This window comes from Passer montanus, unplaced genomic scaffold (genome assembly GCF_014805655.1).
Source record: "Passer montanus isolate IOZ18808 unplaced genomic scaffold, ASM1480565v1 scaffold14, whole genome shotgun sequence".
Lineage (NCBI taxonomy): Eukaryota > Metazoa > Chordata > Aves > Passeriformes > Passeridae > Passer > Passer montanus.
In genome coordinates this window covers 8,167,594-8,190,692 of record NW_024360941.1, presented here as the reverse complement: position 1 = coordinate 8,190,692, position 23,099 = coordinate 8,167,594, and the positions used below count along the sequence as shown (strand labels likewise).

Here is a 23,099-nt window from a genome sequence, read left to right as displayed (position 1 = left end):
TGCAGACAGTGGAGATGCTCCTCTCTTCATTTCCATCCTCTGATGGAAATGAGCCATGTCTGCCTGAGAGCCAAATACCTATCTTTTTAAAATATGTTCCAAAGGGCTGCAGAATGCAGTGCCTGCCAGCAGCAGTAATGTTTGTGTGAAACCTCCAAATTCCTTGTGTGGGGCTTCATTTGGGGTACATACATAGGTGTAATTAACAAGTCTCTACAGTCTTCATCTCATGAAATATGAAATACCACAGATGCCATTAGCTCTATTAACACCAGTGGATTTGCTAACTATGCTATATTATTCCCAAAGCTGGTAGCTATCAATAGCTGTAGGGTTCATAAAGACCTGAAAAAAAAATAGCTGCAGTTCTGCTCAGGAGCTACAGCCCTTTACAGGTACCAAACCTTTGTAAATCAATTTGAAGGTACCAAGGGACCATGTAATTTAAGCTAAAGGTAATAATTCCTTGGATGAAAGAGGCCAGAGGGACAACTTTGCAAAAATAAGGCAAATACTTAAGAACTGTAACTATTAGTCTGTGTTAGTTATTAGACAAACAAATCCTTTTCCTGTCAATAAACATCTAAAATGAGCTCATTATTACCTATCAGCAAATGAAGAGGTTCTGTTGAGATTCAAAGGCAAAAGACCTTTCAGCTTTTATACCCCAAAACTATTCCCAGCAGGTAAAGCAGGTGGAAGAACATCACTGTGAGATGAACTGTGACTAAGTCTAAAAATCATTGCGTTTCTATCACAGCATCTGCAGTTTTCAGAAAGCTTTTGGCAAAAATCCCTCATCAGAGGCTCCTAAAGAAACAAAATTTTCTATTGATACTTAATGTTCAGAAATTAATGATGGCATACACAACCACTTGCCACAACACTTGCTGTTCTTCCAGGGCATCTGGGCTGTGACCTGACAAAAACCGATAGGGACAGATAGGGAGTTTGCAAACAAAAGATTTGCTTTGCAAAGCCACAATTACACAAACTCACTCAAGATGGTGCACTCAGTACGGGTGATTACAGTTCAGAGCCTATGCTGCACTGCTAACTGATTTTCATTTGAGTGAGGGGCTGAAATCACAGAGGAGATGAGGCTGAAAGAGACCTAGGGAAATCAAGCAGTCCAACACTCCTGCAAGCAGGGTCAGCTACAGCAGTTTGGTCTTAGCCTGTATTCAGCTGGGGTTTTGTATCTCTAAGGAGATCTCCACAGTCTCTGTGGTCACTGTTTTACCCTCCTCACAGATACAAAAGTTCTTTAGATTTTGAGATGGAATCTCCTGCGTTCAAGCTGGTGTCCATTGCCTTTTCTCCTGTCACTGGGCACCACTAAGAAAAGACTGGCTCCTTCTTTTTTGCCCATCCTACATCAGGCATTTTTAGATAGAGGGATCCACACAAAATCCTTTCTCCAGGCTGAAGACTCCCAGCCCTTCCAGAGTTTTTGTACAATAGATGCTCCAGTCCCTTAATCACCTTTGTGGCCCTTCACTGGTTTCACTCCAGTTCATCCACATTGCTTTCACACCAGGTCACTCAGATCTGAATCCCTCATTCCATGTGTGCCTGACCAGTGAAGAGGAGAAGGATCACCACCCCAGCTTGCTGACAACACTCCTCCTCTTGCACACCAGGACACTGTTGGCCTTTTTTTCTGCAAGGGTCCACTGCTGGCTCATCCAGCCTGGTGCCATCCAGGACCCTCAGATGCTACTCTCCAAAGCTGTGCTCCAGCCACAGCCTATTGTAGTGCCTGGAGTCATTCTTCTTCACATACAGGACTTTGTGTTTGCTTTTGTTGAACATCATGGCATTCCTGACAGTCTATTTCTCCAGCCCCTATAAGTGGCAGCCTAACCATTAGCTGCACAGTATCTTCTCTTGCTCCTGACTCTTTTGCAAGTTCCTCAGGCTACGACAGCTTCCTCACTCAGTTTTGGACTGCCATCTTCCTTCCTGTCTTGTTCCTTGTTAAGGCTGTCCTCCCTAGGTTGGCCAACCTGGGCAAAGATGCTTTTGCCTCACACAGTCACACTTGAAGGCTTTCAGGGCTCAGCTGGCTGTACAGCTGGGGTGAGAGTGAAGGCTGGACCAGCCTTTATGGTAGCACTGCATCACAGAGCTGAGCATGCAGCAGGCAGCCTTGTGTAGGGTCACAGCTGCATGGGACAGGCACAGGGCACCAGTGAGGTCAAGGACTTCAAAAACCACCATAATGTTTTTGGTGGTGGTGATTAAAGAAAACTAAGTCAAATCTTATAATTAAGTTTACAGGTTTTGGTTTTATTTTCAGTTTCTTTTTCTTTAACTAGACAGAAACTAGCACAGGTGATAGAGCCAATAACATCCTGAATCACTAAAGAATCAGAGCTGGCATGGATTTCTAGGTATCACACAAGCAATATCTGTGATGGCTGGGCAGAGTTTCTCAATTTAAAATAATTTTTCAATAACACATTCAGACTCATTTGCCAGCTTGAGACACCAAACTTTATATATACACACTTAAAACATTGACTCATTTGGCCTGTCTGAAACTAATAGCTCATGACCTCAGCAGGTTCTGAGTATACTGCATCCTCTCTGCCTCCAGAAAGAAAACAGCAACAGCCTGAGCATGCCAACAGGCCATTGATTTGAGGAAATACACTAAAAGGTGCCTTTGATTAGCCTAGTACGTTGGGTTTCCTATTTTAACCAAACGCAGATTGCAACCTGCAGCAAAAAAAGTTGTGAAAACTGCCAGTAAAACCAGTAAGCCAAAAATCAGAGAGAGAGGAAACAAAGGAGTTCTGCAGAAAACAGCAGCTGGAAGTAAAGCAGTGCCCAAAAACAAAGGCAAGAAATAGAAGAAATGCTGGATAAACAGGAACTACTGTACAGAACAAACAATAACAGTGTTCCAGAAAACTCAGATGAATCCCCCAGGCTAATGCAAGTACAAGGTATAAAGCAAATTATCAGATGCAAGAATTGCAAAGGCAATTGTAGAGTATTTAACAGCACATTTTCTTTAAAAAAAAGAAAAACAATCAAGAGACCAAATGAAAAAAATTATTACAATTACATAAAGCAAATTATCAGATGCAAGAATTGCAAAGGCAATTGTAGAGTATTTAACAGCACATTTTCTTTAAAAAAAAAAGAAAAACAATCAGAAACTAAATGAAAAAAATGATTACAATTATACAAAATAAAAGCACAAAACCGGTTTCCAAATACTTTTTCTGACTGATATAATAAAATCTGAGTGATGAAAAATGTGATATGAGGGGTATAACATGAGATATATTTATTTTACATGTATGCATATTTGCAAAATGAACACATACGACTTTTATCTTTGCTTAAAAGCCCATTGTGCAGATAGATGATTGAATCCCAGGTCCCCTACCCACTGTGGTCCTGTAACAAATGATGACAGCTGTTAATATCTTAGCTCTGCTGGCACTGTCATTACTACTGGCATTATGTCTCCAAGGTCTTTATGCATCCCTACAATACTTATATGCCTTTATAATCTTCAAGTACAGTTTTAGACGGCATCATCTGCCAAAATCAGGTTCTGAGGCTCCTTATAGACCTCCCCATGTGAGCTCTATGTATGAATGAGCCAGTTAACTCAAAGGTAAAGTGGTATCTTTTAAGGAGATTTACTGTGAGTGGAGATGCATCACTGTTTCTCACTGTCAGCCTGAAAAGAGCTTAGTGTTGGTATCAAGGATACAAATCAGATGCAAAGTGGTTTTCGTTGACAGCAAAAAGCTAAACCTGTGTGGCTCAGGTTAAAAATGCAAAGCACATTTTAGAGTGCACTGGGTACTTAAAAACAAAAGAAAAAAAAGAAGAAAAATATCATTTTCCCAGGGCATGTTACACAAATTTAGTCTAGAATAATGCTACATGTCAGAAGCAGCCATGCTTTTGCAGCTGAATTTTAATGCTGCCTTTTCTTTCTTCTGTCTCACCCTACCAGGGGCCATTCTCCTTTGAAAACTACTTCTCTCTTACAGATTGCTGCTGCTACCTTGTCACACCCCCTCCTGCCTCCATCTGCCACTGCCTCCTCATGGGCCATCAGTTCTCGCTGACTTCAGCCTGGGGAAGAGAAAAAAAAAACCCAAAGGAGCTCTACTTTGCATCCTACCTCTAATAATGCCATAGCTCCTCAGACAGAAACAGGGATACATGCACATCTAAAAGGGTGTCTCTAAATAAAATGAGTCAAACACAGTTCAGGATTACTCTCTCCACACAGATGAAAGAGGGTGAAAAAACAAGATATCCTTATGGTTCTGCTGTAGATCCCAGATGCCATGGTAGGGAACAAAAAGGCTCCTGCAATTTTCAATAGCCCTCTGTCAGAGCTGGCACCCTGCCAGCCTGTGCCAGACACCGGCTGCTGAGCCCACTGGGGCTGGAGCAGAAAGGCCCAAGGAAACCGAAAATGAAGAAAAGGCCATCAGGGCTGGAGACAAGAGCCAGACAGATTCAGTAGAGAAACAGATATTCAGGGCAGTGGGTTGGGGCAAAGTGGAGAAAGAGAAAGAATGTAAGATCTGGAGTACTGCTACGCACTTCACTTTCTCCCAGTGCAGGCTCCCCAGCTCTTCCATGCATTTCCCATACCTCACTTTTAACTCCTAAAAGGGTTGTTTTACAGCAGCCATAGTGACTTCCTTTTGGGTTGCATTTTGCTGATGAAATTCCTCAGAACTTTTGCGTCCTCCAAATCCCACTTTGCTTCTCAACCTCTACTCTGTAGCAGCATCATCACAAGGGAGAAAACATTTTAGGAACTTTTAGTTCCTGAAAAGTTTTCAGTGACTGAAAACATTGTACATGGAACTATGGAGGAGAGCAAAAAAAAAATTACCAGCCAAACACCAACTTTGTTAGACCTGTCTTTTCTCAAAATTCAACAAGACATCTCCCGAAGAAAACTATCCCTCACATACTCCACTTTCTATAGAAAAGTGCCAGCTCACTGGACTGCTGTCCAGACAGGGCTCTGAAAAAGTGTTCTGAAAATACGTTGCCTGGAAAACACAAGAAAACTTGAAAAGAAAGCAAGATAATAATCCTAATACACTTTTATTACACCTTCTGATAAAACCTTCAACTTATTCAGACCAGAATTTATTTGCAAGTAACTGAAAAGGCATTCAAATCCAGAGTTTCAGCACACTATGCTCTCACTCCCTTCTTCAAGTTTGATCCCTGCTTATATATAGCCAGTCCCCTGCTGCTGTACAAGCACAGCAGGCTCACAGCCTGCTCCCTGCTCACATGGAGAAGGCTGCCCTGGAACACCGCGTGCTCCCGGAGGCATTACGATAATCTCATTTAAGGCACGGAACGCTGGGGCCATGCTCTGCACCAGGGAAGAATTTCTGTAGCAAGGCAGAGGGAGCAGCAGGCATTTTGTCACCCTGAAAAGGCAAGGCTGTCCTGTTCTGACAGCCGCTGCCTGCAGCTACCTCCTCCCTCCCCTTTTAAGTTGTTATGTGCGTGTAACCACAGAGGAAAAAAATGTCCTTCCTCACATTTCTAACCAGAATTAGAGGTACAGCCATGCATCCTGTTCTCTCCATCCCAGCTGCCCATCTCCAGCAGAGAGGGGGGAGCACCCTGCTGGATGGGAGCCCCATGAGTAGGTAGGCTCAGTTTCCAAAGGCCTGCTTCTAAATAACTGTGCCATTTACCCACTCTCTTTGCTGAGGCAGCAGAACATGGGATATGCACTTCTTACAGAGACCTGAGCTCACTTCTGGCATACAATAAACCAAGCTGAACAAGCACCAAGACATCAAATTGTAAACTGAACCAGCAGAGCTGGGGCACCTTTTTGTACTCCTAACAAACCTCTGCACTGGAAGCTGATCAACAGACAAAGAAAACTAAAGTCTAACAACACAACATCAGAATCAAAACAACACACACAAGAAAAATACAATAACTACAGCTCAACAATCATCTTTTTTTCATTCCCATCACCAAAATAGGTCCAGGATGGCTGCAGTAAGAACAAGAGATAAATTGCAAGAGAAATATGAGGACACATCCTTCACCTTCAAGACTATTTTCTCACTAGTACATAATATTTCAATTCTATTTAAGATCTTTGTTTTTATGGTACCAGATCATTTGATTAATCTGAAATTAGTCTAAAATAACTTCCTCTGAAATTTTTTTCAGTGTAATGCTTTACCTCTTGATTAAACATTGTTCAGCAAAGAACTTGATACGTGGCATCATTGAGCATGCTGTACTAGAAATCTGGTTAAAATAATTAAGGGGGTTTTTTATTATGTCATTTTCAGAAAACTTGAAAGGATCCCAAAGTCTAAAATTAAAGTACTGCATGAGATTGTGGAGTAGGTCTGTTCTTGTCCACCAAATGCAAAATAAGACACCTGTATAGAAACCATGTTTTTCTGGCTGTGCAACCCCAGAAAGCTGCTCCTTCCCGTTTCCCCACACTCCACAAGCAAGACACAGCTATTCCACAGGATCTCTCCTCTTCTCTTGTTCTGGATGTTATGCTTTGCTCTTTGAGGACACACCTTTGCATCAGATCCTGCATGAATTGTTTCCTGCTGGAAGGGATATGTTAAATTTTTGCCCCAAGACCAGGCTGGCAGTGACGAAAGAGGAGGCTCCTGGAGCCCATCCTCTGACCCACTGCAGGAGAACAGTGCTCATCGCTCACAGGCAGAAGTCAGGACAAACAAAGGGCTGTTTGTACAGCATCTCCCATCAGCCCTCCCTCCCTCTTCGCATCCCTGCTAGCTCTAGCTCTCTCTTGGTACATCTCAAAAGATACAGCTGCCAAGAAAGTGGAAGGGAGTGAACCAGAAGATAAAGGTATGTTTTGCTCCTGAAATTATCCTTGTCTACCTGTTCCTTCTAGTTACAGAGTACAGAATTAGAGATACATACGAGAACATGCAGAAGAAGATTTGGGAGAAGCTGTTATATTGCAGGCAAGAGGTACCATTCAAGACAGTTGCATGGCTGGGATCCAGATCAAAATAATTATTTTACTATCTTGCTTTTCTTCGAAGTTGGATACTACATATGAACATCTGAAGTCACTAAATATACTATATTGCCTTCCAGTGATCAATATAATATGCAGAGAGGTGTCTTCATGATGAATTGCTGTCTTAAAGAAAATTAACTGAGGTTTAATGAGAACTCGGTTTCTGGAAAGAATCATGGTATTGATGACAATTACAAAGCGGTAATTCACAGAATTCGTCCTCAGTGGAATAGCTGCTGTCCTTACAGTGCACCAACTGTTCAAGCAAAATAGACTTAACAATTTTTTTAAATGGAAAAAATTCTTCAGGATATTATCAGTTATGCAGCTCTTGTGTAATGATTTTTTAGTGTACCAATTAATCTATTTCTTGCTTTCAACGTTAGGCAACTAGAAATACAACCTATTTAAGGGAAAAAGAAGGGTATATTGAAGGAAGGATTGATATTTTTAGTGGTTGATAGACCAACCTAAAAATATTTCTATTTTCCCAACCACGCAGGATCTCGAGAAGTGCAAAAATACACATTTTGTGCCATTTCTCGGTTTTCTCTCTTTCAGGAGCTCACCTGAGCTCCTACTGATACTGTGTGGCCTTTAAAGGACATCACTTCTCATGAACTATTACCCTGCTGTTCTTGGACAAGGAGGCTGAGACTTGGGGTTTTCTCTTCAGTCTGATCACCTCTGCATCTAGCGGATCCAAAGACTACATGGTGCCAAATTGCCTGGCAAGACAATTCAAACACTCTCATCTGAACAAGCAGAGACAGCACTAATTCCTGACTCATCATGCATATTCCCAAACTAACCATTTTCCTTTAGGAAAAGCTCCAAATTATTTCAAAGTCCTCGTATTCCCAGGTGCATTTGGTGCTAAAACTTACTTACACATGTCAAAATAATCAAAATAATTAACTGAAAAAGAATCTATGCACATGCCAGGAGCTCATTTTCAGTATTTTTAGATGGCTTTATTCCTGCCACAATTTGAAATGATAAAATCTTGATAGAGCAAGCTGGTCAGGCTTAGCATGCCTGGCATTGCTGTCTTTTCAGAAGGCTTTATAAAATAAAGAGCTGTAAGAGGATGCTTGCTGGCAATGAATGAGTCTCTGAGCCACATGAGCGATTGGATTTGCTCATCACATTTTCCTGACTTGTTTTATGAGAAAAGCCTATCTTCTGTGCCATGCAACAGCAGACAATGCCTTTGACACTCATTTTGAAATAAACATGCACATACTAGCTCTGCTCTTTACCCAGGCAATCAGTGACACTCCAACATCTGTTCAACTGCACTCAGGAAAAGAAGTTGCAGCAGTTTGTCAGACAGAGATGCTGCATCTGAAAGGTCTGCATCGATCCTGTGCAGGGAGGCTGATGAAACACTTCAGCTCCTTGGCAATCTGTCATCTGCAAATAGGGACGGTTCTCCCCCAGGAAAGAAATACCTGTTTGAAGAAGGGTCTTTTGACATAGTTTCTGTTTGGCTATCATCTGAAAAAAAAACCAAAAAAAAATCAAAAAAACAAACTCAGAGGAAATATTTAAGCAGAAGCAAAATTATTTTTTTTTCCTGAATAATAACAATGTTTATCACTGGTAAAATGCATAACTGGTCAGAGGAGCTGTCTGTCCATAGCTCTCCAGCATGTTGACTTTGCTAATACTGATTTTGGCATCCACCCATAGAAACCCTCCTGATGACACACTACAGCAATATCTTATTATTTTTTTTTAAATGGCAAGTAGTGAGCTACAGAATCACCTTAAAAACCGTAGGTCGTGATTTTTGAATCTAGCAATTTGACAGTGTATAAGGAATGCACCTATTTTCAGGATGAATGTGCCTATTTTTCGGGAAGTGAATTCCTACAAATTTTGAAGAGATAGGCGGCTGGCAACAGATTCAAATGAGCATTTTGGTTGAACTCCAGGTAGGGAAAGATACCTGAACTATTAGAAATTTAAAAAATGTTCACAAGAGCAAGGTATCATGAATGCCTCATCCTCAGTAGAAGAGCACAGAATAATCCAGTCACAGGAAACAAAGGCATAAACCTGCTGCTTCCTTATTTTCTCTTTCATGGAAATTTTCTTCCATTAAATGCTTAAGTAATTAAGCCCAAGTATTTGAACAGAAGATTAAATTGTACTCCCTGACACTGGCATTTATCTAGGTATAGTATCAACAAATCTTTTCTCTTTAAGCATTAAACATCTCTGAGCAGAACCCTCATAACTAAAGTGTTTATACTCCTACAAAATAAAACCATTAATATAATAATAGAGATCCTACACTCAAGTCTAAAAAACACCAGGCAGTGTTTACTTTATTTGAGTAGTAGTTTTGAGGTCTAAAACTAATAAAGACAATATGTTATTCAATACTGCACTCTGAGGTAATTAAAAATAGATCCCCAAGGCTCCATTACTAGTAGTTTATAGGAGTCTTCTACTCAAACGTTCCCATACAAGTTCATGGAAACTAAAAGGAATTATTCAATGAATTTTGCTTCTACAACAGAAGCCAAAAAAAAACCCAAACCCAGAAGAGCTTATTCTTACTTCACTCATGGTCTTTAACATATTGGCCACTTTTTAATGTTTTATTTTGCTACTAATGTTCAAAAAACCCCAAGTTTAAATATAAAAATAAATAACAAAAAAGCTTTGAGATGTATTTTATCCCTAATATGAATCTAAACTTCCAGATTTTCTTACATGGCGTTATATTCATTGGCTGTCATGGTCTTTAACATATTGGCCACTTTTTAATGTTTTATTTTGCTACTCATGTTCAAAAAACCCCAAGTTTAAATATACAAATAAATAACAAAAAAGCTTTGAGATATTGTATTTTATCCCTAACATGAATCTAAATTCCCAGATTTTCTTACATGGCGTTTTATTCATTGGCTAAAGAAATGGAAGATAAGACAGCTATGGTGGCAAGAAAACTACCTGAGAAAAATTACTAAAAATACTGTAGATTTATATATTTAAAATTTTACTGTTTGTTTTTCAAGGGTGATCTCAAGATTTTTACAAAGTAATTCATATTGTAGTCACATCTACGGCTGGCATAAGACATTTTTTTCCTTATCTAGTTAATAGCTGTACCATCTTAACTTCACCTTTGATAGTCTTTGATTAGATATTGTCTTACACCTTGTTATTTTTGGGTTAGCCCATTCTAATCTTCAGCCCCACAATGAAGACCAAGGCTGGCCCACAACGTCGTGTCAGGGCATCAGTTCCAGAGTGACAACAAGATGAAGTCCTCCTTAAGTCTTACACAAGAAAAATGAGTACACAGGGAGAGTGCTGGGCAGAGCTGGTCATTCTTCATTCTCATTTTCAGAGCAGAATTCCTATTTAAATTCAGTTAAGATAACAGATCCATTTTGTTTGAGCATGAGGAAAGGTAAAAACTCTCCTAACAGCAATAAAAACTCAGTTGAAACATTGTTCAAATGCCTAGTTTAAAAGTGAATGCAAATTCAAGGATCCAAAGCTTTGTGGCATGATCAGACTGTGCAAAGCAGCACAGAACAGCAGAGCTTACATTAAACAAAACAATGGAAAGCCTAGTGGCAAGCAGGAGAGTTTTGCAAGGGGTAATTTATCCCACCTTTTAAAAAGCCAGTTAAACCATAATGACCTCCAGTATCAAGACTCAACTAAGCAGTCTGCAGTACTAAAAAAACCCAATAAAGAAGATTCTCCCTAATGCTGTATCATACCAGAGCCCAGCACGTGGCTGCACTGCAGACAGCATTGCCTTCCTCAGCTGCTTAATGCCTCAGTTTCTCACACAGCCCATGACACAGGATTCAATCAGCAAGCAGTTTTTCCACAACTTTGATGGGGAAGGATACTATTTATTTTATGTGAGTGACTCTTGTTTTGACAGGGAAAGTGGCCAGGGAGGCAAGGACACACACCCAGACATTTCCCCCCTGGTTTGGTAGCAATCGATACAATCACTTACATCTCCAAAAAAGCACGGCCAACTCAAAGCAATTTTCTCAGGGTGAGAGGCCAAAGAAACAACAAAATTGCCAGCATCAGAAGCCTCAATTCGCAATGAAAGGATTCCCAAGGTTGTACAGAAAGCAATGAATATCAATTCTGCTGCGATATTATTTACCTCCTAGGAGAAAACACTCTCCAGCACTCAGGCTCAAATGACTGAAACTTCACAGGAAAGAAAAATGCAAGGCAGGAAGCAAATGAGGGTAAGAGCTCTGTTCAGCAGCAATACTGTGTCACATACCTCGTTTCTCTTTAGCACCCTGCTGTGGGAAGCTTGGCAAAAATGAAGATGCTCTGGGTGCTGCTGCTGCTGAGCACCCTCCCGGGTACCCGTGCGGTGCCTTCCCTGCGCCCCTCTTGTTACAAGAGGGCCCTCAAGGACCACAGCTGCCACACCATCCCCGAGGGCAAGGAGAACCTCCGACACGTCGATGAAGGTCTGCAAGATCACTTCTGGGAAGGGAAGGGCTGTGAGGTGATCTGCTACTGCAACTTGAATGAATTGCTCTGCTGCCCAAAGTAAGATGGCACTCATCTCATGTAATCTCGTATAGTTCTTCACAACTGCCCCTTATATTTCCATCATTTTACAGTTTCCATACATGGAATAAGCTATCATTTTAAAGCAATTCCTCACTTCAGATGGTTTGAAATTATTCAAGATGTAGCCAATTTTCTGTTACTGTCAGTTTTGAGGATTTGTTTTTCAGGGGCTCACTTGCTTAGCATACTTTGTAAACCTCCCTGTCCTATTAACAGGGACTTCAGCATTTCAATCACCCAACTTTTGACTCCTTTGTTTGATCCCAACTAAGAATAACTACATCAAACATTCACAGCATTTCACAATTAAGACATTTTTGGGACCACAAAAGAAACCTATTTCATTTCTGTTCCATGGAAGACAATTGTACTGCTGTTCTTAAGTGCACACACATAAGTCAGTTGAACAAGTAATTCTGTAAAAATAGCTGTTAAAAGCAGTACAAGCAGAAAAAGCAAAGGAGGGGCAGAGGGGTTCACACATACTTGTGAAGGCAAGGCAAAGACTGAGCCCAAGAACACCAACACCTCCCTGGCTCGCTCACAGTGCTGACAAAGTTGAACAGTGACGTTCTCACTGAACTTCAGTTGTTGTTGTTGTGACATAGAAAGAACATAACTGAGTTAAATGAACACCATCAGCCCATACTGGTTTTAGGTAATAAAATGTATTAAGAGGTATTATTTCATTCAGCTTTTCAGCAACATCTTCTCTTCAGTAAATTTGGATTAGAAATAACAGCAGTTCAAAACTTACTTCAGAGGCACCAAAATGTGATGGCATTATATAGGCAAGCAAAAATGAGTTTTTTATATGTGATTCTCTTAACACTCATTTCTCAAGTCCCCTAAAATCCAATAAAGGCAACTTTTCAGTACTCTTGTAGGGGACTCAAGTTGAACCAAGCAGGGTTTGAGTAAGATTCTCATCTTTCCCTAAAACCAAATATGGTGTTCTCACCCTGAAGCACACTTTGGATCTCTAGCTTCAACCTTTGAGCAGCACACTAAAGCCTCTTCCTTTGATACAAATACAGAAGAAAATACTCCTTCCACCATCCTGAGGTACACAACACCTGCTTTGCATCTGTGCTCTTGGGACAAACTGCACTAAAACAGTATGTGTGCACATGCCAAAGTCCTTTATTTTGATAATATAACCTATTTGGTAAGTTTATTTTCTCAAAGTTAAAATAGCAGGGTGGCGTTCTGCAACCCGGTCAACCAGTGAAGGTTTGGTCATTGCTCCCACAGCAGGCTAGCAGAGGTAGAAATGCAGTATCTTCATCCAGATCTGCAGTTGCACTTGCAGTGCTGGAAGGAGATCCCAGAAACACTGTAATCCCACATACATCATGATCCATGCTAAAAAATATCCACAGCGGGAAATGCAAGTCATATAAAAGCTCAAATAAACCAGCGATCTAATTGTTTAAACATGTGATCCTATCTTTCAGGGATATTTTCTTTGGACCAAAGATATCTTTTGTGATCCCCTGCAACAGTCAGTGACTCAAGTCTGCAAGTGAAGATAACAGACATCATTCTACAATCACGTAATGATGTTTTCAAGACTAAAACAAAATTACCACCAACGAAAAAAAACCTTCCTTTCTAATCACAAGCTACTGCCTCACTTTACACTGCAAAAAGAATTTCCCTTCTATGCCTTTATGGAATATCAAATACCTAAGTTTTCTTTTCAAATCTGGTAGCTGACCTAATTTCCATAAAGCCATTTCCATGGTTTAACTGACTGTACAAGCTCTTAACGTATCCTAATATTGCATACCCCAGCAGAAAGCATAACTCTTCTTACTCAGCATAATATCTTCAGTCTGGACAAAGCAACTTCAAGCCTAAGCCTTCATGTTGTTAGGAACATGACTCTCAGAGCAACTTATGGCAGTGCAGCTTCCTTTTCCATTATTGCCATCACACTTTTAATGTAATTTTAAGCTCTAGCCACTCAATCCCTGGCACTTCTGAAGAGAGGCTCCCATGTTCTGTTTAGGCATCTTAAAATATATGCACATACAAGAGGCCTGTATTTCCATATTTGAAAGTATTTCTCTGGAATAAAACAATAGTAAAAATTGATATTAAGAGTACTAAAGCACACTTGGGTCTTAAGTCTAACTGATCACCTGCCTTGAGTATGCAATCTCTAAACTTTAAATTCCTTAATCTTAGCAGTGAACATTTAAACATATTAGAACAACAGATTCTTAATTCAAGTTTTGAAATACAGTACTCCAAAGTAAGTTAAAATGCTGGCTTTTTTAGGCTAGTCCTCTAAGGCAATAGCTACAGAAAACACAGAGATAATCATCTTCATATTTAAGAGGTATTGTGATCTATGAGATAGACACAGAGACATAAATTTTGACCATCTTTCTGTTATGTGGCAATCTGTATTGGCAGGTTTTGAGAGGTGACCACATAATTTTAAGCAGAGTCACCTGAACAAGCCAGGCTTACAGGCAGCAAGCCTGACTTGCTGCTTTACACATATAAACTCTTCAGCTATCAAGCCAGTCACATGGAAAGTGTGCAGTACTGAAGGAACTGTGCAGTCTTCTCTACTCAAAAAAATGCACTGTTCACCAAATAATCTTACACACTGGCCCAAACTGCTAGCACCAGATTACTATGCTTCCTTCATGTGTCAGTATGAAATATCACCATGACTGTTCTTCTTGTTAGTAAACCAGGGTTGGATACTGGATGAGGTGGTGATCATACACAGCCAATAATAAATGTTTCAAGTAAATTTTTTTAAACCCCTGTTTGTGTAATTATTCAAGCAGATTAATTTGGGCTTCCTACCAAATAATTAATTAATACTAAAATAAACCCCGTAACTCTGGCAACCCAGTGAAAATATCCCAAGTCACTGCTCTGTGAAAAAAAACCCTATGGTATGTGCTCTTGTGTAAAGTCCACTACAAGCTTCTAGGGTAGGTAAACTTCTCTTTGTGCCATCTAGTTTCTAAAGAATCACGTTGCATATGCCTGGCATTCACATCTTTGCAAAACAGCTGTACCAAAAAAAACTTAAGGCAGACACAAAACTGGGTACTAAAGCTGGTGGCTTTCAGTTAAATTTCTTCCAAGACTCCTGGAAAATCCACAATCCGGAATCCGAAACTTTGCACTTTCCACATGCAGCAAGATAGAGTCACTTAAGTTACTACTTTAAAACTGACTTTCCATAAAAACTTCCTTTTGTTTCTTTCCCCACTCTTCTATAGGTCCTGCCAGGCCTAGGTGAGAACCTTCAACCTTGTCACACAGTCATACACTCAGAAAAAAACTCTTTATCCTTTGGATATCCTCTCCATGACTAGGTTCCCTGGCTTTTTATGCTATTTGCATTTGAAGGTAAGAAGCTTGAATGTGTGCAAAGGACATTTAGTAAACAAATTGACAGTCCCTGTAGTGAAAGGGCCATGAAAACATATCTTCAAAGGAGCACCAATTTTAGCTGTCACTAGCTAGATATCACTGTCTTGAACTTAGGCCAGCACTGCAGAACTGATTGTGGAAATACATACAGCAGTACAAGTGAAAGAAATCATACCACTGGGAGATATTGGGAAAGCAGCCAGTTTGAGGTTAGGGTTTATCATCATTCAGTTCTATGCAAGCATCACAGGTCAAAAAAAGCAAAGGGAGGCATCTTAGTTGTAGTGATGACTGCAGAGTAGTAATTTTCAACAAAACTTGAAAGACTAACATGAAGCAGATTAGATCACAAACATACTGCTTTCTTATTTTCCTAAAATTAAGAAAAAGCTTATAAACATCTGATAAGGTTGGGAGTTGCAATGAATACTAACTGAACAACCTGAAGCCACATCATCCTTAGCTTTAAGATGAAAAAACTATTTTGCCTCAGCTTTTTATTCAGCCTATGTGCACAGCTCTGAGCAGAAAGAAATCATATTCTTTCTGCAGAAAGAAATCATATTCACTGCACAAAAAAGAAAAATACACCACACATTTAGACTGGCACAATAGTTGCAATAGAAGAAGTCATTCATAATACCATCTTCAACATCACTTTTCTAAGATAATCAATTAAAAGCCTAAGTATTGCTGGATACTATTCTCCACAAGTTACCATGAGCTTTGGGTTTATTGAGAGGGGGTTATTCCTTTTAAACAGGCCTGAGTTAATCCATGCCATGAAAAGGACACAGTGTGCCTGTTAGGAGAGGCTGCATTGACCCCACACAGGCTCGACTCTCATTCTCCAATTAAGTTCTTAGCAGTAGTCCCTGCAGACAAATGGAGAAGGGAGCAGGTAAAGGATTTCTTACTGAGTCAAAGGACTTCTCAGCACAGTAAGCTGCAGCAGTCTCTTCATCTGTACTTACAGCTTTGAAATTCGAGAGCTGCATTTTTTTCCATTTTAATACAGGAGCAGGAAGGCCTCAGTGCCTGGAAGCACGTATCTCAGCAAGAACAAATGAATAAACAAATCAGAAAATCCTCCAGTACTCGTTTCCAAAGGGGAAAGAAAGAAGTGTTACTCAGCCATTTCTGCCCAGCTAAGAACAGAACTGGCACTTAAAGCCTTTTACCTTAGGAAAAAGAACCTATTGCCAAGTCTGCTACAGTTTTTTTTTTTTAAAGGCATTGCATCGTGAGCACTTGAGGTACATTTATAAATATAGCCTTGGCACGTGTTAATTGAAAAATACTTTAATATTATTACACAGTTCATCAAAGCTTAACTACTAGGTACAAGTATCATAGAATCACAGAATATGCTGAGCCGGATGGGACCTGTCAGGATCGAGTCCAACTCATTAAAATTACAGACACACCCATTTGAGCAACAATATCAGTGATATTTATTTAAAATACTTTTGCTGAGGAAATTTGTTTCATAAGAGATGGTTTTCAAACAAATCAGCAAGGTTATGAAAAATAAAACAGACAAACTCTCTCAGGAGAAAAAGTTACAAAGAAAGCTTTTGCATATCAACAAAACCTCAGTCTTTTCATCTGCAGCCTGAGTCTCAGTCCCAACCTTTTCTGCCTAATGAATCCCACTATCCATCTTTAGATCTGGTTTGTTCTTGTCATTCTTCACTGAGTAGATGAAGTATGTTAAGGTGTCCTTCTCATTCACTGGAATTGTCCTAAAGTGGCAGCCAATTATCTATAAAGGAAGAATTCAAGGAAATTAAATAATCACTCTTACATGCAAAAACTGAAGATTCATATTTAAATGTACTACATTAAAGTTTAAAAGACTGATTAAGAAGCTTACAAAAAAGGAAATTTTTGCTCTCTTCAGAAGTCTTCAGTAGTCATAAAAAGGTAAACAGCAACTATTTTACTGATAACTGTGAACTAAATGTAGCAGATTGTATCCCTAATTTCCAAAAACTGAGAATTTTTTTTTTAAGTTTAGAATTTTTTCAGGGGAAAAGCCCCTCAAAGCTATCAGAACAATCATGGGACTACTATTACGTTTGTTTAGTTAGAGCTTGAATATAACAGGTAATGACTACAGAATATCAACAGTGACAGAACAATTATGAGAGGCTACTGCTCTCCACTCAACTTGGGAGATGGTGTCTGCATCAAATCACATACAGAAACATTTAATAAAACACAAGAATTACCAGAGAACTACCACTGAACATTCAGCTCTTCAAAACAAAGCCATTAATGAAAATTCACCATGCTATAACCATTGAAATATAACAATCTGTAAGCAGTTCTTGAATCACTTGTCATTTCAGCAGTCCTTCCCTTCATCACCAGCTTTAAAAGAAAGTTGCAAAATATTGTAACTGAATCTGTTCTCTGGCTCTTTGCCAGACTGGTAGATTAAAAGGATGAAGTGAAAAACATGGGACTGCTCACTTAAGCACCACAGGATATAAGAATAAATGTTCAGCATAACTAAAAAGTTAAGAAGTTTTCTAAACTCTACCCCAAAAGCATTCACAGAGAAGCAGTTTGACACAGTAATTTGAAGTGAACTCTCAATAACAGCTAGAGCAGTGTCTATGGTATGTTAGGACAGATTACAAGGAGTCAAATGCACTGTATATTAAAGAAGTTCTGGGGCTATGGCTCACAAATACCTGCAGGTCAGTCAAATCAAGCATGTGGCAGAACAGCTTTGCCCATGCACACCATGCAGCACTGGAATAACCAAGTGCAAGTATCATATGAGATATACCTAAAGCAGACCCTGTAAAACACCAGTTGTGCAGAACAAAAACTGCCTGTGCTTTTTCAATTCACAGTCCTCCTAATTCAAGAGCTAACCTACATATAAGAAAATGGAAGACTGATTTTGCATTCTTACACTTAGTGGCAGCAGAACTACTCTTTTACAGTTCAGCCTTGAGATCACCCATACCTTTAAGAGCCTTGTTTTTAATCCACACAGATTAAGGAGAGATGAAAACACTGTCTGCACTTAAATACAGCTGAATGTATCACTGCACAAAAAAGAAAAATCAGTAGCTATACCTTCCTGTTAAGATCACCAGCTCTTCCACTTATTTACATCAATATGCTGTGACTGCACCTTTGCAGCACTAAAGAATTCCTTTAAAATTGCACTCGTGTGAAGCAAAGATGCTAACATACAGCTGTACTTACATGCAGCTTCAGCACTTTTGGAAACGGTAAATTTCATGTAATTCCAGTTTTCTGGCAGCAGGTTCCAGTGGTTTTAACAGAATTAATTATCAATAGAAGCATGTTTTTTCAGGTTTCTGTACTTTACATGTACAGAAACCTACATTTGCAGTAACTAGCTTTTTAAAGCAAAGTCTGAACCTCACCAGAACTTCACTGACGGCTCTCAGTTTCTAGTTCTTTTCAGCAGGACATTTCAGATGAAACTGTGATTGATGCACAGACAGAATAAATCTGTGATTCTATGATATTCAGGGGCATGAAGATCACCTTACTGCTCCAGCTCAACACTGTGTTTACAAGCAGCATGCACTCCCTTTTGGGAGCTAAGAGTCCCTCCTCTGGAAAGAGCTTTTACTTTTGATTTACTTGGCTCAGGAGCTGTGGCCAATGAAGGAAGCTAGATAAGCAGCTCCCTTTTGTTCTCCTAAAATCCAGATTATATAGGCACTTTATGCAAGGATCACAGTGTATAGAAAACCACATGCCACAGCAAGTTGCATTTTCTATTATGGGAAACACTCATACATACTTCAACAAGCTGTGCTTTGTTAAGTCCCGGTCTGGTCTGTAGCTTGAAGTGTCTTTTGTACCTTCGAAGTGTGTTTACTTGTAACTGATATAAATCAACCTAGAAGAAAAGAGGGGGAAGGGGAAGAAAACAATCAAATATAACTGAAAAAAAAAAAAATCAGTCATTAATAGTTCGCCTCGCAAAAACATTTTGGAAACTCACAGATATGCAAGTGTAAACAGTCAGCTCAGCAGATGTCATTTTGACAAAAAACAAACCTTCCAGCAAAAAGGAAAATAGCCCAGCTCAGTTTAAGAGTGTTTTGCTGTTACTGAGCATGCCTGTACCTCCCTGAAGCTGTGGACATTATTTTGATTTCACTATTGTACTTGCATCCATTCTGGATTTTTTGGTTTGCTTCCCAGTTCCAGCACGATAACACCAAGCCCAGTAGCAACTTTCATACAAAAAGATGCTGGACCAAAGGAGGCCCCTATACTGATTACAGATTCAGCCATTCAATCTTATGTAGATTACATACAAGACACCATGCACCATGAAAGACATCTGCACCATGAAAGAGCACATATTAGAATCAGGACAGAGTCTAGAGCACAAGCATTCTTGGCTTGAGGTGAGAAAAAAACAACTGCTCTTGCTTTCCAAATGCATCCCTGCTACACAAGCAATATGCAGGAGTGATGGGTATAAATGTCCAAAATTCTGTCTCAATGTCAGTCAACACTTGAGAGAATTACACAAAGTCCTCTCAGGGATACAAATACACAGCCTTAATCCAGTACTCTGTCAGTTCTGAATCCTATGTACTCTGATCAGTCACTTCTCCCAGCAACAGCTTACCCTTCCCATCCTCCCTGACAACCTAAGAGAGCTTAATCAGATGACTGAGTGGGAGAGCAAGCTCAGAAAGCAGGCTGAATGAGAAATTCTGTTAGGTCAGTTGCAATTACAATAGTATTCTCCAAATTCACTGCATTACAAATTGATGAAGGCATTCACTTTTGCTTTAAATTGATTTAACAGCCTCACTGCAGAACACCTAAAACAGCAGTGCTACTGCACACTTGGCAACCTGGCCAGACCTGCATGATAAAGGATGGTATCTTTTGCTGTTTCTAAAGTTTACATGGCATTAAATTACACTTCCCAAGTCACAGTGGGGAAGCCACCCTTGAAGCATCATGCAAAGGAGGAGCAGCAGCTTTTCACCAAGCCCCAGAAGCTCCTAGTACTGCAGGAGCATTTTTTCCTCCTGTAGGAATATTTCCAACCAGTAAAGATGGTCATGACTGAGATGGAGCAGGAGAGCCTTACAACTCTTCAGAAGAATGATACTTCTTTCCATAGCAAACTGGGTAATAATTGAAAATAAAGGTGGTCAAGGGCAAACAAGTATCTAAGGCATACAGGAACTACAAGGAATGAACATACTGCCCTTGTCCAAACAACCAGCTGACACTCCTCAAAAACAGTTCCCAGTTTTCTTTTTTGTAATAATAGTGTTGAGAGGAAAAAAAGCTTGTTTTCTTGTTCTGGAGATATCCATCAGTTGTGAAATGTTTTATAATTCTGGCATAAGAAAACAAAACTGGCTTCCAGCAGAGCTGCAATTACACAGAGTCAGAGAGCTACCTGAAGTCACTCACAGCACTAGCTTTAGACAGAACTTTCCAAGAAACAATCCCAGATATTTAACAGACACCACCACTCAGCATCAAACTACTTGCAATCTCCTAAAATCATCTTAGCCAGAGCCTTCAGACTGGAGCCTCATGCCTAAAGGCACAGATTCCTGCACAAAGTTTCCTGCTTACTTGCTGTTATCTGCAGATGCTGACCATAAGGATGCCATTAAATTAACACTTACAGAGCAATTTCTGAAGAATGTTTTAACAATCCCTCTCAGAAGGGACCACGTAGGCATAACAGCCTCTGCTCAAAATTAACACACTGTGGAGCACCTGCTAAGCAACGTTGTAGCAAAAATAACCCAGAGCACGTGTAAGAAAAAGAGAGCCTTATGTTCAAAACCGACCCATTACACTTGGAAAAAGGTTGAACGCTTTAGTTCCCTTATTTTAATGGGTCAGATTTCACTGGTGTGCAGTGGAGAAAACAGGTTGAAAAGACACTGTATTTCTCTACTCCACTCCTTCACAGCAGAGCTCCCCAAATGGCTCTGTCCCTCACAGTGGAGCAGAAACTTCATTAAACTCTCAGTCTTTAAAGTGACTAGGGCAATGGAGTAACTGCCAACAATCATCTGCAATACATTTAGCACAAAAAGGACAGGACAGAGAAGCATTTATATCCCAAGCACTATGTGCAATTCCCTTCAGGTTGTCAGCTCCTGCAAAACATAAGAGTTCGATAGTATGTGGCAAAGCACTAAGGAGGAGGAAGCTGAAAACAGTAAATTTCTGAGAGAACCATCAGACACATAAAAGAAGAGACTCTTGTTCATTGTACTCTGCACCATTTAATCAGAAAACATGCCACAAAACTCAGTTAAGTTCTGTTACATTAAGAACAGTGCGAATCAAGAATCTTCCCTTTCCCACATGTAAAGTAAGCTGTAAAAGTGGGAGTGAGGTGTTGGTGCAGACTCGGTGTCATAAAGAAGCTTAACACAGTAACTCGAAAAAAACCCAAACAACTCTTTAGCTACCTCTGGAGTGTCGATGTCTTGCACTGGTGAGTCACCATCATCATCGCTGCCTTTCCTCTTTCTTCTATTTCTCACACTCTGAATTAAATTTTTGTGGAAGTCACAAATGTACAGATGTCTTGCCTGGAAGAATAAAACGGCATCTTTCAATCAAACCCATGTAGCGCATCTGCCACACTAGAGTGCACGCAGACAAGACAACCCTGAAGCACTCACAGCCACATTAACCGGGTTGAGGAAGCTTTTCTACTGGCTTCTCCTAAATGGAGAGCGCGCTGCGCTGCAGCTCCCTGCCACCGGCTGGGCCCCGAGCTCGCTGAACTGCTGCCCTCGGCCGATGCAGCAGTGCCGGGCTGTGGAGCCACGCAGCACACAGAGCACACACAGAGCACACACAGAGCCCTCCCTCCTTCCCTCCCTCCGGCCGCGCATCGCGCCGCGGGGGCCGGGCAGCACGCACACAAAAAACAAGCTTTCAGCTTTCTCCGCAGGGCTAAGAGACGGCTCTCACCTCCCCAGCTATATCCTCCCCTCCTTGTTTTACTTCCGCTACCCGGCGCGGTCACGCAACACACTTATTTTTACTTTCTTTCTTTTTAACAACTTTCCCTTTCGTGGGGATCTGCACGCTTCGGGAGATCTGGGCGCGTACCAGCCCGGGATGCCCAGGTCCGCGCGCTTTCGGGGCAAATGAGAGCACGGGGCAGCGCTAGGCAGGGCTGCAGAGCCGGCCCGGGGTCTCTCGGGGCGCACGCAGCCCCGGCCCGGGGCGCTCCCGCGGGCAGCCCCACGCCGTAGCCGCCTTCCCCTCCCGCGGCACCCGGCGAGGGCGGGCGCTCTCCCGGCTCCCAGGCAACCCTTCCCGCTGGAAGGCGGCCGGCCCCCGCCCTGCCCCGAGCCGCGCAGCGCGGGCCCCGATGGCTGCCGAGCGGAAGATAAAGCGGCACGGAGACGTGCGGCGCTGCAACACGAGGCGGGGCGGCGAGCGCGGCCCTCGCCAGCACCAAGACAAACTAGCGCGCCGGGAGCCATGCAGGCTCCGCTCCGCGCCGGCCAGCGGCGGCGCTTCCCGGCCACGCTTACCCCGCTCCGGCTACAGGGGGGCACAGGCAGTGGGTGCCCGGGTTCGTGTGGCGAGAGGGGACCCCAGGAGCAGGCTGGAAAGGCGGGCGCTGCCCCCCGCCCGGAGGGACGCTCAGCCAGCGCTCCTGCCGTGCCAGCCAAACTCGGCCGTGCTACGGAAAAGAGGTGGAAAGGGGGAACGAACACTTCCCCGACGCCAAACACCCCTCCTTCCCCACTAAAGTTGATTAAAAGTCCCCCAGCCAAGTAAGACACAGACGCAGCGACCTACCGGCCGCTTTTGTCCGCCCGCCCCGCCGGCTGCCCTGGCGCGTCCTCCCCTCGCGGACTTACGCTCTTGTCCAGCTCGATCTTCACCTTCTTCTGCGAAATGCTCTTCTGGATGCGCTTGCTGAAGCTGGCGTTGCCGGCGGCGCGGCCGCATCGCTCCCCCTCCTCCCTGAGGCAGCACAGCTGCCCGGCCCCGGGGCCGCCCGCGCACCCACCGCCCGCCGAGCCCG

General features: G+C 41.6%; 2 protein-coding genes across 2 annotated transcripts in view; one reads left to right on the top strand and one right to left on the bottom strand.

Moving 5' to 3' along the window:
• The first annotated feature begins 6,602 nt into the window (after positions 1-6,602).
• SCRG1 (stimulator of chondrogenesis 1) lies at positions 6,603-14,544 on the top strand. The gene is made up of 3 exons (XM_039700248.1): positions 6,603-6,876; positions 11,352-11,614; positions 13,096-14,544. The coding sequence occupies exons 2-3, from the start codon at positions 11,379-11,381 to the stop codon at positions 13,148-13,150; spliced, it is 291 nt and encodes a 96-aa protein (XP_039556182.1). The 5' UTR covers positions 6,603-6,876; positions 11,352-11,378; the 3' UTR covers positions 13,151-14,544.
• Positions 14,545-16,476: 1,932 nt separating this feature from the next.
• Positions 16,477-23,099, bottom strand: part of SAP30 (Sin3A associated protein 30) — a 7,137-nt gene continuing 514 nt past the window's right edge. The window contains exons 2-5 of the mRNA XM_039700249.1: positions 22,933-23,099; positions 21,517-21,639; positions 18,846-18,944; positions 16,477-16,811 (exon numbers count right to left, since the gene is read on the bottom strand). The exon at positions 22,933-23,099 is cut by the window's right edge and continues 20 nt beyond it. Coding sequence (XP_039556183.1) covers positions 16,689-16,811; positions 18,846-18,944; positions 21,517-21,639; positions 22,933-23,099 — 512 coding nt within the window. The 3' untranslated portion in view covers positions 16,477-16,688. The remainder of the gene's footprint in view (positions 16,812-18,845; positions 18,945-21,516; positions 21,640-22,932) is intronic.